The sequence below is a fragment of the Panthera leo genome, chromosome B2, assembly GCF_018350215.1.
Source record: "Panthera leo isolate Ple1 chromosome B2, P.leo_Ple1_pat1.1, whole genome shotgun sequence".
NCBI lineage: Eukaryota > Metazoa > Chordata > Mammalia > Carnivora > Felidae > Panthera > Panthera leo.
Genome location: NC_056683.1, coordinates 110,914,548 through 110,929,351, shown reverse-complemented (window position 1 = coordinate 110,929,351; position 14,804 = coordinate 110,914,548). Strand labels below are relative to the sequence as shown.

At 40.3% G+C, this 14,804-nt stretch overlaps 1 protein-coding gene across 3 annotated transcripts in view; it reads right to left on the bottom strand.

Moving 5' to 3' along the window:
• The window catches only part of NKAIN2 (sodium/potassium transporting ATPase interacting 2), a 980,716-nt gene extending 967,013 nt beyond the window's left edge, over positions 1-13,703 (bottom strand). For 2 of the 3 annotated variants that reach the window (XM_042939744.1, XM_042939745.1), the window contains exon 1: positions 13,643-13,702. In XM_042939744.1, the coding sequence (XP_042795678.1) occupies positions 13,643-13,696 (54 nt within the window). In that variant the 5' untranslated portion in view covers positions 13,697-13,702. Of the gene's footprint in view, positions 1-13,642 lie in introns of all 3 variants that reach the window. The other variant, XM_042939746.1, reaches the window with a different exon arrangement.
• Between the last annotated feature and the right edge of the window lie 1,101 nt (positions 13,704-14,804).

Below are 14,804 nucleotides of genomic sequence, written 5' to 3'. Positions count from 1 at the left end.
CTCCACTCAACATGCTTGTTAAACATTTCAATTCTTCTAGTTCATCCTCCTGAATCCCACTAACCACCCTCCTTTTCCAGCTCCAATTGCCAGCTTACACCAAACTCTCCCCAAATTCTCACAATTACCTATAATCCCTACAACGCTCTTCTTTCTGGCTGTGTTCCTCTTCATATCTTATTTCTGATCATCTTTAATAAAGCCAAAATATACAGTGAGGATTCTTCTATCAGCTGGTCCTCATGGCCTGTCATCCTTCTCACCACTGAACCTTCCACCCAATTCACCAGCCAATCAAGGGCCTCTGCATCCCCCTCAGGCAATGCTCCTGTCCAAGACCTAAACCCCTATACATATTATCTCACCACAGCCACTAATACAACTACCTTTTCTATTATCTCCCTTCAGCTGAACCCACCTTCTGTTCTCAAACATCTGCAATGGCATTCCAGTAATCTAACCACCCCTTCCATTCTGATTCTGACATCCTACTCATGGTCACCCAGTCCTAACTCCTATTTCAAGACCCCTTAGAGCCCTCCTACACCCTCAGTTTTGTTCAATCTAAGAACAAGGAAACTTCCATTTTCTGCTTTCCCATTCCAATTCTTAGAAAGATGGGGAGTGATGGAAAAGTAGTTAGTTCCCCTGCAAATGCATGCCACCCAGTTTCAATAAGGCCTTTGATGCAATTTAGCCATCATTTAAGTTATCGCTGCTCAGCCCTCACATTCCCCCACAGAGCTTGCTCCAAACCTCAGGCTTTCACTCTCACTTGGTGTTGCTTCTTATCCCGCTATGGTGAATGACTGTGCCATTCACCTGGAGAATTTACATCTGTACAACTGCGTACCCTACCGATAAAGTTTAAACTCCCTCCAAATGTGCTTCAGTCCACCCACAAACTGCACCCCTGCCCATTTCATTCCCTGCCTCACCTCCCAATTCTCCCCTACTTGCCAGCGAACCTGACTGTTCAATGTCCCGTGCATACACTTTCATTCTCACCTTCTTCCTATCATTTCTTTTCTTTTCTAAGTAAGCTCTACACCCAATATGGGGCTTGAAATCATAACCCTAAAATCAAGAGTCGCTCTACTGACTGAGCCAGCCAGGCACCCCCATCATTTCTTCCTCCTGGGATTCTCTTTTCCGCAGGGTCTAATTACGCCAGTGCTTCAAACCTTGCGTGAACAGCCTATATAGACATAACTGATCACTTGCCCCAAACCTCCATAGTACTTCATTCTTACTTCCTTTACAGTTCTTATCTTCCCATGTTACACTGCAGGTAACTACACATAACATTTAATCTCCTAGACAAAGGCCTGGTTTGTTTCCACTGCCCAGCTCGACTCTGCTTCTTCTACCTTGAGTTACACACACACACACACGCACTTACATATGTGTATATGTTATCTTTACAATACATCATAAATAATGTATATTGAACATATATACATTCAAATATATATTGAATAATATATATTGAGCATATATATAAAATCTCCTAAAATTTTTACAAAACGCAACGTAACTGAATTAAATTTGTCAATAAGTATCTTGATAAAATGGTAGACTCCCCCCCCCAAAAAAAAAGGAAAGGAAACATTTATCAGCAGTTTCACTTAAGTTTCACGCATCAGGTTGAGAAATTTGTGAATCCCCTCAAGTCGTATGGGCATTTTTCTGGTGAGAAAGCTCATAATTTTTCATTGATTCTCAAAAGAGCCTATCATGCAGGAAAAAAAAAAAACCCAACAGTTAAGAAGTACTGCTGTGAAGAGAGATGTGAAATAGAAAGACAGAATTCACTGTATTATTTTCATTCTGATCTAAGAAAATCTTTGGGATATATAATGTTATATCAATTGCAGCAAATAAAGCTAAATAATACGAATTTGAAATATATGAATTCACATTTTTTTAAAAAAATGGCCCAGTTTACATCAACATTTATTTTTCACCAACACAGATCTTTATAGTAAGCGGAAATACAATCTTACAGTACATAATGAACAGAGAACAGTAAAGCATTTTTAAGTACTATCACATTAAGCAAGTAGTATGGCTTCATAAATAAATAAATAATAAGAATCAGGTTGCGATTTAAACTAATCTTCAGTTATTACAACCACTAAATATTAGATCAATCCGTGATAGAAGCACAGCTTGACATTCCTTTCAGCTAGACCATATCCTAATTGCCAAAAGGACAGAAACATACACTTAATTTACTCAGCACTTGTCATTAGGCTATTCATGTGTGGACATTTCATAAAACCTTCCTCTTGAAGCTGATTTAGTAATTACTTAATTTCCTCCCACTGTTCATTAATTCATTTGTTCATTTTAAAACAATCATAACTGGAACACACCATTGCAGGTTAGGAATCAACTCTAGGCTGGTTCCTAGAGTTTCATCGGGTCTTCCTCTGCCAACGCCCCATGGCAGGGCCCTAGATAGAGCTGCTTCTCAGCCTCTGACAGTAATGTACTGCTGCACTCAAACCACATGAGGGAGACTTTCAGGCTCCCAAAGACTTTGTAACAGAAGATATTTTTATGTCACAGATTGCTATTCAACCAAACAGTTGAAATCCCTCCTATATAAACTGAGATCACTACCTCTGCCTCAGTAAGTTTGCTAACACTTGTCCACCTATCCCTATTAAAGTTCAATATGTAACATTCTTATTCACATTATGAAAGATTACATTTAAAAATGGGCCTACACGCAACAACAGAACTATTTTGCGTGTAAAGTCTGCATCAAATTGCTATAGAAATCTCAGAAAAATTCATTGGGGTTTCTTTCTCTACTTAAGGGAAAAGCTCGTATTTTAGGCTGCTATGGTACTTAACCCTAGATTCAAAGTAAGCGCAATAACATAGCAATCATCACTATCTCATTCTTGTGAAAAGAAAGTGGAAACCAACAGGTTTCCCTTAAGAATTAAAGTAAGAGAGGCATATAATTAAAAGTCACTAAACACTGTTATTATAAGATTTTCATGTACTAAATGTAAACTGAACTTATACCATTTGCCTGATTTTTAGGACAGTTTTTTTGAACAAAAAATCTATTCCAAGACAGTCTACAAAATAGCAAACTGGGAGAGCAGTGTCCCCTGTATCTAAGAGCTTGTGGAACTTCTCAAGAATGTTGTAGATAAAACCAGAAATACATTCTTGAGAAAACTCATTAATGAATTTGCAGTCATCTTCACAGACTTCACTAGACTATCCTTTAAAAATGTATACATCGTTTTAAGTAAAGTAGTATTATTTGCCTTTTAACCCTTATACATTCAGGACCCAGCCACCTCTCCCTAACGTTCCCCTCCTCCCCAACCCTGTCCTTTAGAAGAAAGAAGAAAACTTTCAATACCAAGCCAAATAAAAGCAAAACTTAGGTTTATAAACACTGTTGAACAGTCATAATTTAACTACTATCCTTTGACCAAATAAAATAGAACCACATTTTATGAAAGATGGGCAAAAATGAAACTCCATTAATCCCTACTGATAAGGGTAAGAAATACATAACGCTATACATAGCTCCAATAGTTTAGAAAAATCACAAGTTATAGGTTGTCATCAAATTTTTGAGCAAGCCTTTTTTTTAAATTTTTATGTATTTAAGTAATCTCTACACACAACGTGGGCTCAAACTCACAACTCTGAGATCAAGAGTCACATGCTCTCCTCACTGAGCCAGCCAGGCACCCCAAGCAAACATTATTTCAAAAGGAGGAAAAGGGGGGAAAAAGACCCAGAGCTCTTTACATTTGTTAATTATCAAGTCTACAACAGCTTCTAGAGATTTCAAATATGTAGCTCATTCCATCGCTCCCAATAACTGGAGTTAAACACACCCACAGACTCTATCTCATATCTGCACCTCAGAGAAATCAAATGGAGCAAATAGGTAGCATCTAGATACACCATCTACTATAGGTCAACTATCCCGTAATTTACAGATTGAGAAAGTGAAGTGAGGATCACTGTGTTCACAGAGATAAATTATGACCTCCAGGAGCAAGCTGCCTTCCACCACCACAGGTGCCATAACAAAGGAAGTGCTCAATGCCAAGGCAGGTCAGCAGAGCCTTTCTCCAGGGGCCAAGATCACAGAAGGCAGCTAGCTACTAGGCTGTAATGTTCTCCTTGGGACATGTAAAAGTTTTCCCCACTTTCCATTTCCTAGTGACATCAGAAACTGTCCTTTATAAAAATAATACTCTAGGGGCAACTGGGTGGCTGTAAGTTGAGCATCCGACTTTGGCTCCAGTCATGATCTCGCGGTTTGTGAGTTCAAGTCTTACATCAAGCTCACCACTGTCAGCGCAGAACCTGCTTCAGATCCTCTGTGCCTCTCTCTCTGCCCCTCCCGCACTTGTGCTCTCTCAAAAACAAAAAAAAGATTTTTAAAAATAATAAAAATAATACTCTAGTAGATCTCCCTTGCATATCTCCTATGGCTAGAAGTTCCTATAGAGTAGGCTCATATGAATTCCCTACCCCTGAACATTTCAGACGTAATACTGACCCATCTATCATTCGACACATGGCTGTCAGTTAAAACAGCCTCCTTTGAAACACCTCCTTATTCTGTTGTGTCATTAGCATCATACAGATGCATACAAAGACTTCTGTTAACAGAAGAGATTTGATTCCTCTATTCCAGTCTAAGACCCATTTGTTTTCAAAGAACACAACATTGTTGAGGCTTTTAAATGTGTTACTGTTTTAGTGTGTGTGCATTGATTAGAAAACAAAAGTCAGTAGGAGAACCCCTTACCACCAGCCCTGCAAAGACAGACATTTAGGGTCCCATGCTGGAAGAGCAGGCATGGGTCAGAAGTAGGCTGCTGGCACTGCTCCTCACCTGCAACTTTTATAACAAAGTGCTTCAGCAGATGCCCTCCCCCCAGGGGTCCTCAAGTTCCAAATATCCTTGGAAACCCACTGCAACATGTTGCCTTCTTTGTACCATTACCAGTCAGACCTGAGTTTCAAAGTTAAGATTTGTGATTTTAGTGGCTGAAACATAATTCAAGAAACTCGAGTAAATACAGGAAAAATAAGAGCCAAGTATATGAAAACAAGATCCCCTTCAGTTATTTTAATTATGTGATAATAGTGTTGGATATTCTTAAACATCTCTATGTATTACTATTTTGTTAAATACTTGCTAAGTAGGTTAAGAGTTTCCGTACTGAATTTTTAGCCTTTAAATATTGTTTAGGTAATAATTTAATATTATTAACTTTTAGGGTGCATCATTAGCCTAGAGTAATATTTCACTTAAAAGTGTTTCTGAAAATGCTAGTTCCATGGAAGATTAATAGGGGATAGAAGGAAAAGAGGTCCTTAGTTCACTGCAAGCACTTTATAAGTATTGTGGAGTTAAATTGTGGAATTAAGCAGGAGTTTCTCTCGTGTAGGACTTCTAGGAGCTTCGAAGATGTGCTGTGACCCCTGGGGGTAGGAGAGAGGATAAAGCCTGCAGATCCCACAACTTACTTAACCTCAGAGCTCATGTGCAATAGAGCATTTTGCAGAACTTGTGCCCATGGAACACAATTCTAGAAACGCCAGCCTGAGGAAGGACCATGCTGATTGGTTTGTAAGTTTAAATTTAATTCTTTTTTTTTTTCACGTTTATTTATTTTTGAGACAGAGAGAGACAGAGCATGAACGGGGGAGGGTCAGAGAGAGGGAGACACAGAATCTGAAACAGGCTCCAGGCTCTGAGCTGTCAGCACAGAGCCTGACGCGGGGCTCGAACTCACGGACCACGAGATCATGACCTGAGCCGAAGTCGGCCGCTTAACCCACTGAGCCACCCAGGCGCCCTTTAAATTAATTCTTAATGAACACTTCAAGAAGGTATATCAGACACATATGCATTTCAAATAATCTGAACCTAGTGTTATAATCCTTACTTACATTTCCCCTCAAATGATAAGAAAGAAAGAAATGTTTCTACAAGAAATCAGATGTTACAACTAAGGCCACTGGCCAAATGATATATAAACAGCCCATAACTACCCCTACCGCCACTGGGGGAACAGTTCTGGAAGATTCAACTGTTAATAATTACAAAGATTTTCTAGATATCAGAAGTTTAGGAAGCTCTTTTCACATGTGTGAAGCTCTTTCACGTGTAAACTTTGAGCCTTCCCCACCCCTTCCAGCTCCCCCCCCCCCCCCACCGCACATGCTCCTTAAGCAGGAATGATTTGCCTCATTCTTCAAAGGAGGAAATGACAGTTATTTGGTTGTTCAGTACAGAAGGCTGGCTAGGTGTTGAAAAATCTGCCCCCTCACTGAATCCAGTGCTTTCCCAGCACACCCCTTTCTCTCTCTCTCTCCCCCAAGGTTGTGCTTGGCAACAGTGAGAAGCTATTCCAGAAATTCAGACTGAAGGGCTAGGTTAGCAGAGAGAGGCCACTGAAGGAACCAAATCTGCTCCAGCGTGACAGGCATACAGCGTATAGGCTAGACGTACTGAATCCCTTTCAGATTTTTCGTGATCTCTATTCACTACAAAGACACAAATGCTGCGAAAAGATCTTCCATTTATTTCCCTTATTTAAACTTCTGAATAGGACCAAGCTAGAAGTCAGAAATAGACACACTTGGTCCTGAAGAATTTTTTGTTCACGTAATAACAGGCCGAAGGAAGAATGAGCTAATTATCTAGTTGGGTTGAAAATTTTCAGAAACAGGTTTGTGTATTCATGTAACACCCTAAGTGAAGACCTGTGTTTTATGTCAGTAGTTCTCCAAGTTTGGTCCCTCACCAGCAGTGTCACTGTCACCTGGGAACTCCTCAGAAATGGAAATTCCAGGTCTAGGACCTCCCAAAGACCTATTGAACCAGAAGTCCTGGGGTGGGCCCCATTGACTTGGAAAAAAAGCCCTGCAGGTGATTCTGATGCACCATCAAGACAGACAAGTGCTCTTATCTCAAACAACCTATTACTCCAGGTTATTTCCCACAACAATTAATTGTAACTATATTCTCACCAATCAGTAGTCTGGATGCATTTAGGATGTGGGGCATGTTTTAAAAAACAGCAACAACAACAACAGGTACATAACATTACTCTGCATTAGCAATTCATCAGAAATTGGTTTCAAAAGGAACAAGAATTTCCCATAGAATCTTTTTTTAAACATTCATATCAAAGTTTCCAGCTCATACTTTGTGCTTATTTCTCAATAATTGGCCTGAAATACACAGTAGCTGTAACTCTCCCCCCACCCCAACCCCCTGCCCCTTGAAAAATGACAGAAACACAACCTCATCATGAGGGCTCACTTTTCTAGGGCAGAACTATAAGTATGTCTTGCACTGTTTGGGCACACTTGAAATCTAGTGTGAACAGCAAGCAAAGCTAACTGTGAGGGGCTGGTGCCTCCTTTTATTCCCGGAGTACTCCAGGCACCAGCAACTCCTAGTTGTGAAACCCCAAGTCTACCTGGGCCTGTCAGGCCTGGACAGAAGCCTGGTACCAACAGCCCTCCAGGAGCCTGCTTAGGCTTCTGTTGATTACTGGCTCAACAGGAATTAGTAGGTAGATGCTGCCTTTGTTAGTAAAAGAAATGGAAGCTAGGACAGCTGTATCCTTTCATGTTACCTGGAAGGTGGAAGGGATTTCCTGAAGCTCAGTCTGGCTTTAGGTGGGACAGACCTGGGTTTGAGCACAAACTCTATCACTTGCTAAGAGAGTGAGTTAAGAAAAGTCACTTAAAACTTTCTGAATCTCCATTTTCTCCCTTGTAAAGTGAGGATATTAGTGTCTATTACCTATGCTGTAGAATTATTGGAAAGGAATCAGTGGGGGGAAACAAAAAAAAAAATACTCATTTAGCATTTAGCCCAAAACAAGCTTCGAATACATGCTAACAGTTTTCATTATTGTTTAAGTATTTTACAAAGATAGATTTTTAAAGCATAACACAAAGCACAAACTTTTTTTTCAAAGTACACAAAAAAGTCAGTTTGTCGTAACTTTTCAAAAAGAGTTTCTACAAAGATCAAAGTTAGCATGTGATCCATAATTAACTTAAAAGGTGAAAATTATTAGCATAAGTCACTTTATTCCATCCCAGGTTGAATAAAAAAAAAAAGTCTACAGCTTCCACCAGACTTAATGTCACCAACGTTTCTATTTGTTAGACCCAGTGCCTGGGTTAGAGTTTAAGCAAAAATGAAAAACACTGCTTTCAGGAAGATGAAGCAAGTAACTCCTTTAAATAGTGATGAACTTTCCAATCTAAATATACCTGAAATAGTTTTAAAAAATCCAGATTAAAATTACATTGCTACCTTAACCCAGAGAAAGAAAACAATATAATTTTATCTTATTTCTTCATAGTTTTTAAATATCCTTCAATTTCTTGGAATTGTTAGGAACAAAAGTTTCACACACTTAGTTCCATTCTATATGTAGAAATTAAGTGTTAATATAACATTTGTTTCTACTGTTGTTACAGGGGAAAGGGAACCTTAGATACATTTTATCTCGATGGACTATGTATTTCATTATATTGAAAATAAACAATAACCCAGTTCTCTGGGAGGAGAGGGGGCCAAAATTGGAAGAGTTCACTACATAGATGAAAAAATAGAACAGAAATACTTCTTGTGTATGTATTTGATGTATGATATTTGAGTGTTATAAGTCCTGGAAATAGAAAATTTTCCATTATTAGCAATATTAGTTTCAAAAGCTATTTTTGGAAAAATTACACTGAGCTGCTTGAAATTCTACCAAATAACACAACTGAAGTATATCCTTTGAAATTTTGGCCATTAGTAGAATATATACAAATAATGAATGCAACTGAGGTCATAATTCTAATATTTTTATTTCCGGTATAAATCTAGAAGGGTTAAAATGTGTTTCTGTCTCGGATTTCATTTTTGTTAAGCACACACATGCACGAAAAGGAAACAGAACAAGAAATAAAGACCTCCTATTTCAAGGAGTCCCTGGCTGCCATTCCAAAATTCTTGATTGGGCAAGTAGAGAATCTGCCCCCCAAATAAAGCAGGATCAGAGGGAAAAGGAGGTAGCAATGCCTATTCACATTTCTGGGCCACTGCCCACTTATGGGCTTCATGCCAGGGATGACTCTGGCATTCTGCACAGGGGATGCTGCCCATCCAAGCCTTTATTTGAGAAAGCAGGGGAACAGCTCTGTACAGATTGGCTCTTTGAAACTTTGGGTATATGAAAAAAAGGAACTGCCACTTGGTCTGTGAACCAAGAAAGAGAGCTGGACACTGGAAGGAGTGTCTATATCTTTCTTGGTAAACATTAGAGTAGAGTAGTACTGAATCAGAATGAAAGAACAGATCTAAAAAAAAAATACACACACATACACACAAGACAATGCTGGGATGCAAAAGTAGAAAACATATGGAAAGAAGAAAGTTATTTTATAACTTAGCAAATTCTTAGCATATTTTTACATCATAAGTTTCTGAAGCATTATATGGAAATCGTTAGTCCACAAGATTTAATGTTCACAAGATTTTATTAGCAATGGCATATGTAGATTCATAAATCTAAAATTTTAAATTATCTCACTAGGGAAGGTTTGCGGCAGGTACAGTTCTACATTTCTGAGGAATTTCCAAACATGTCAAAAGTATCCGAGGTAAATCCTAAGACTCTACCAGCAATTTTCAAGTCACTTCACATCACGCTTTGTTCTTTAAAAAGTAACGAAGGTCCATGTAACTATGAACACAGCACAAAGTCAGAACTGACAGCACCAAAGTATTCCATAATTATAATAAGATTGTTTTTATTTAGTCCATGTATGCATTCAGGGCTTCCTTTTCTGATAAATGTGTACTTCTAAAAATGCTTAGTAACTGCTCAGTATCAAGTCACTGTTCGGTAAAACTAAAGATCATTCTTAAGTTTCCAATGTGCTTCTTCACACAGCTGCACGCAAGTATACTAACACAATTCTTAGGTGCACCTGCTCCAAGTTAGCAATATTTCATAAAGCACATGGCAAGAATGGCACCTTCAAGGGTTAATCTGCTAAACAGAAATGTGTACTTTTAGCAGTTTATGGCACATACACTTTGTGCCACAGAGGAATCTGGTGTACAAAAATGTGGACGATTTTTAATTTTCTTCCCTGAAAACAAAGGTGTCTTTTGAAACTAAAATAAGTTATGTTCTTCGATATTATAACAACTAAGTGGTCTTCACTGAGAATTATCTGAGTAATTTTTGCAACATTTAGATAAAGTCCTCTTTGATTCAGCCAAACACTTAAGAACAAAAAGAAAGAAAAGAAAAAAAAAAAAAACAGCTGAAACTTTTTCACCAGCTGCTGAGTTGTAAATAAGAAGTTTGACTGTTCTTGTCCTGTGCCACTATATCCAACACAGCAAATGCAGTGATGAGTTTGTTACTATCTGAAATCTTCAGTTTCTGAGCATTAAGGACAGCAATGATAAAAAGAAAATTACCTTCTTGAGATTAAGAGCTTAAACTTTGAACTGTACACATGAACAAATCTGTTTCCAGAAATCACCCCCTTTTTCATCCCAATCACCCTAAAATCTGAAGTTGGAATTACCATACATCTCAAAGATTTTAATTTATGATACATAGAGGCAGATATTTTTTCATAAAATGGAAGTTTTGTATTGAATCTCTGTGGCATGAAATTCTAAATTCTTGTCTTATAAACTGATTTCCTGACTTTTAAAAGAATGTATGTTTATCCACACTTGTAGTCTGACAAATATTAAACTAAATGCACATTTACTATAATTAAAAGCTAAGATAGAATCCTGATAGAGAAATTTCTCTGGAGAGTTTGTCTCTGTCCATCACTTGTTAAAAGATCAAACACTGTGTGTGCTCTGATAATAACCTGATGAATGAGCTTCCCACCTCCACCATACCTACGAGCTACCTCATCCTGTACAAAGGTCAGTCGCAAGTTGACGTAGACATAAATGTTTCTTTAAGTCTATTTAAAATAGAGATACCCCACTTACAGAATTGGAAATAAATGTTTCCAGAAACTTAAAGTTACTTAACAAGGAAATTTAATAAAGGTTCTGTCCTAGACTATTTCTGGCTTTCATTAATTTTAATGTATCTAAGATTTATCTGTATAACTACCAAAAAACATGTCCAGATGTTACCAGGATGCACATTAAACACTTCGGAAGTAAACAAAAGTAGGTGAACTTTTGTATCAATCAATGGTACTGAGTCATAACTGACTCCCGAAACCTGGCTACTTATAAAACCACTTCTACTCATAATAACTCAAACATAATACAAAAAGTTTTTAAAGGTCTATCAAGAGCAAAGGAAAACACATATATCCACCTATAGCGTGTGTGTGCTTTGCAATTATTAATTTGCAAAGAAATTATTTTATTTAAAATTAAATACTGTATTTCTACAAAGCAACAACCACCAGGAATCTCTGAGGTCTTTTAAATGTGATCATTTCACCTTATCAAAGCAATGAATGTTCTTCGTCCTTTGTTTTTTGTTCTGCATCTGCATTAACATGGCTGCTAATTATATTAGCCTGGTGGCACTTAAAGTCTGAATGGGAAAAATCACATGATTCTTACAGAGCATCCTTAAGATTCAAATGTATACCTGCTTAGACTGAACACCCTTATATTACAACTGCCTCTATTTTGTTACAAAACTTAGCTTTGATTCAGAATTTGTTTCGTAAGTGATGTAGCACTTCTCCAATACACCATCACATATTTGCACACACATAAATAAACACACACACACACAGGAATCTTTAGCCTTATTGTGCCATTTTGTACCTTTAGGTTTCTTTTTCGTGTATCTATGTGTTTCTAAAATTGTTAAGTTCTTGAGAAGTTTGTATTCATCACACAGCATGTCACATGGATCTAATGCCTACAATTGCCATAATAAAGCCCTACTATGCTACACAATTAAAAATTAAATCACATTTAATTTTTTTTAATTGAAAAGAGCAAAAGAATACTCTTACCCACCCACTCGTTCTCACAGTTTTATGTTTTTACACAGTGAATCAGCAAATGTATTCTTTTCTGAATCATATACGAACACAGGAATGTTTTGATAACGTTTATACAATTTGGCATAGTTGGCCTAACCAGTGGTTTAACAAAGTAAACTCATTGTTCTGATTAGCTTTATCATTAAGAGTAAAAATCCTTCATTGCAAAACTTAAATTAATATATAGAAAAGAGAAATAAACCGGTTTACACATCACTGAAAAAATATTATATTCTTAAAATTATATTTATAGTTCCACCTTCTTTTTCTTAAAACCAAGTCCTTAAGAAATTCATAGATCAAAATACATATCTTGAGATAACTTTACTGGGGAAGGCAAACACCCCAAGACAATATGCAACAAAAAGCACTCCTTCAGCTAAATAGTAAACACTACAACAACAACAACAACAACAACAACAAAACAAACACTCTTGGGCTTCAAGACAATTGATAAACATTGAAGACCACTTAAGGAATTCTTCTATCAGTTTCAGTAGGAAATCCTTGCTCTTTTGAACACTTTACTGATTGGGCTCTCAGAAATCTCCTTCAATCTTGTAGTCCTTTCAGCCTTTATGAAACAATTGTTGGAAATGTGGGTGGCTATTCAGATTAATTTATACTTTCCAAGGAAAGCTGTTTGATAGCAGGAGTGAGCAAGTACTCCCACTTCAAATTAACCACTTACAGTAGTAGATTTTTCACCTCTAAACTATCCTCAGCCCCTCCTTTAATTGCCCTTAGAGAATTTAAATTCATAGACTTGATGTTTTCCATTACTGGCTTCTTGCCTCTTTGCAAACATACAACATTCTTCAAAAAGCATATATAATTCTCCATCCTATAGGATCAGACAATATCTCTATTTCAGGAGCAATTACATACATAATGTGAGATTGAATAATTTTCCTTAGAATTGCTTTTAATAATTGCGATTTAAAGACTACTGGTTCAGTTTATGGCAGTGGTGTTACTGAGTTCATTTAAGTATTTCTCTTCAATCTACATACTTTTAGAACTCAATGTGGCTTCTAGATCAGACTGGTGTAAGGATACCATCTGCCCTACATAGTGGTCTGTTAGAGCATTATACTTACAAGACCGTATATTCCTTGAAAAATAACACACGTCAGTAAAGAAACAAAGATACTGCAAAAAAAAATTAGTATATAGAAGAAAAGTCGAAAATTCCATATCTCTCTGTTTTAACACCTGTATAGTAAATTATATGTGACAACCACGTTGTTACAGTAACAGGAATGCAAAGCATAAAGGAACAAGAGATACATCTTGCTTTGCTTAAAGAAATTAAAGACAAGTTTAACCCGCACCTACCAAACTGTCTCCAGAGGGACAGAAATAGGTGAGGGTGGAAAGGCTCACCCCCCCTGTACCCCACAGTGCCTCTCCCTGAAATCATTTTAAACATAGGCAATCTATCTGTCACCTTCTCTCTTTTATCTTTCCTTCCATTCTAATCAATGGCAGACCCATTACCGCACTCCCCAGCCCAGTATCTCAAAGGCGCATTACAGAATAAGAGGACCCAAGTGTCACTTACCAGTTGCATGCCACAGATAAAGATAAGCGTGCACCTGCCACTGCAATAACCCATGGTTTCCGAGACCCCTGCCACAGCCAGACTGTCCCACGTCGGCCACCGTCGAGCCCCCACTTTATCCAATCAGATCGCGGGGAAGGACAGGCAAACCTGCCGAGGGCTCGGGGGCTCCGGGCTGCTGCTGCCAGTGTCCTGGGAAGTGACAGGCATTAGGACCTGCTGGCGCCGCGGCGGCGGCAGCAGCTCCAGCCGCGCCCGCCAAACATACCTTCACTCGCTCGGTGCACACGCCGCGCCGCGGGCAACGCCGCCCGCGGAGACGCGCCCGGGGCCCGCAGGGGCAGCAGCGGCAGCCTCGCAGCGCCGCCGCGCCGTCAGGCATCTGGCCGCGAAGTTTCGCCCCCGCCGCTCCTCGCGCCGGCTCGCCCCACGCCCCCCAGCGCGGCCGCCGCCCGACGCGCGCTCGCCCTGCGCTCTCCGCGCGCCGGCTTCGGGGGCGGAAGAAGCGCGCGCGGGGCGCTGCCCGCCTCCCTGCGCCGCCCGCGGCTCCTCTGCGCCGGGCGCTGCGGGGCCAAGCGGGCGGGGGCGGGGCGCGGGCCGGGCGGGGGCGTCCGGGCTCCGCGGTCCCGGGCGGCGGCGGCGGCGGCGGTGGCGGTGGCTGCCGCACGCAGTGCTGCCGGGTCCGCGCCGCGTCCAGCTGCGGCGCTGCCCCTCCCCTCGCCCCAATGTGCTAATCCTCCTACAACAGATCCTTCAACTGCTCCCCGCCTCCCCTGCTAGAGACGTAAACTTCTCGCAGCCCCGCCGGGGCTGCCTCTTGAGGGGCTGTTGTCTAGGTGGGAAGAAGCGGCGCAGAAGCGGCGGCGGCGGCGCTGGGGACCGCGGGGCGAAGAGTCCGGGCGGCATGTCCGTGGCTTCCTGGGCTTGCGTGGGTCCTGGTCCCGCAGCCGAGCCTGAAGCACTATGAGCGAGCGCCTGTGTGTGTTTGGGGAGAAGGGACGAAGAGGAGGGTTAGGGAAGGGGGGTGGGGTGATGAAACAGGGGTGCAGCCACGGCATCCTGACCGGTTGCAAAGCCCGCGAGGCGGAGGAGGAGGAGGAGGGGAGGAGAAGGCGCGCTGCGGCCGCAGACGCACTGCCAGCCGCCCGGCACGCGGCTCCGG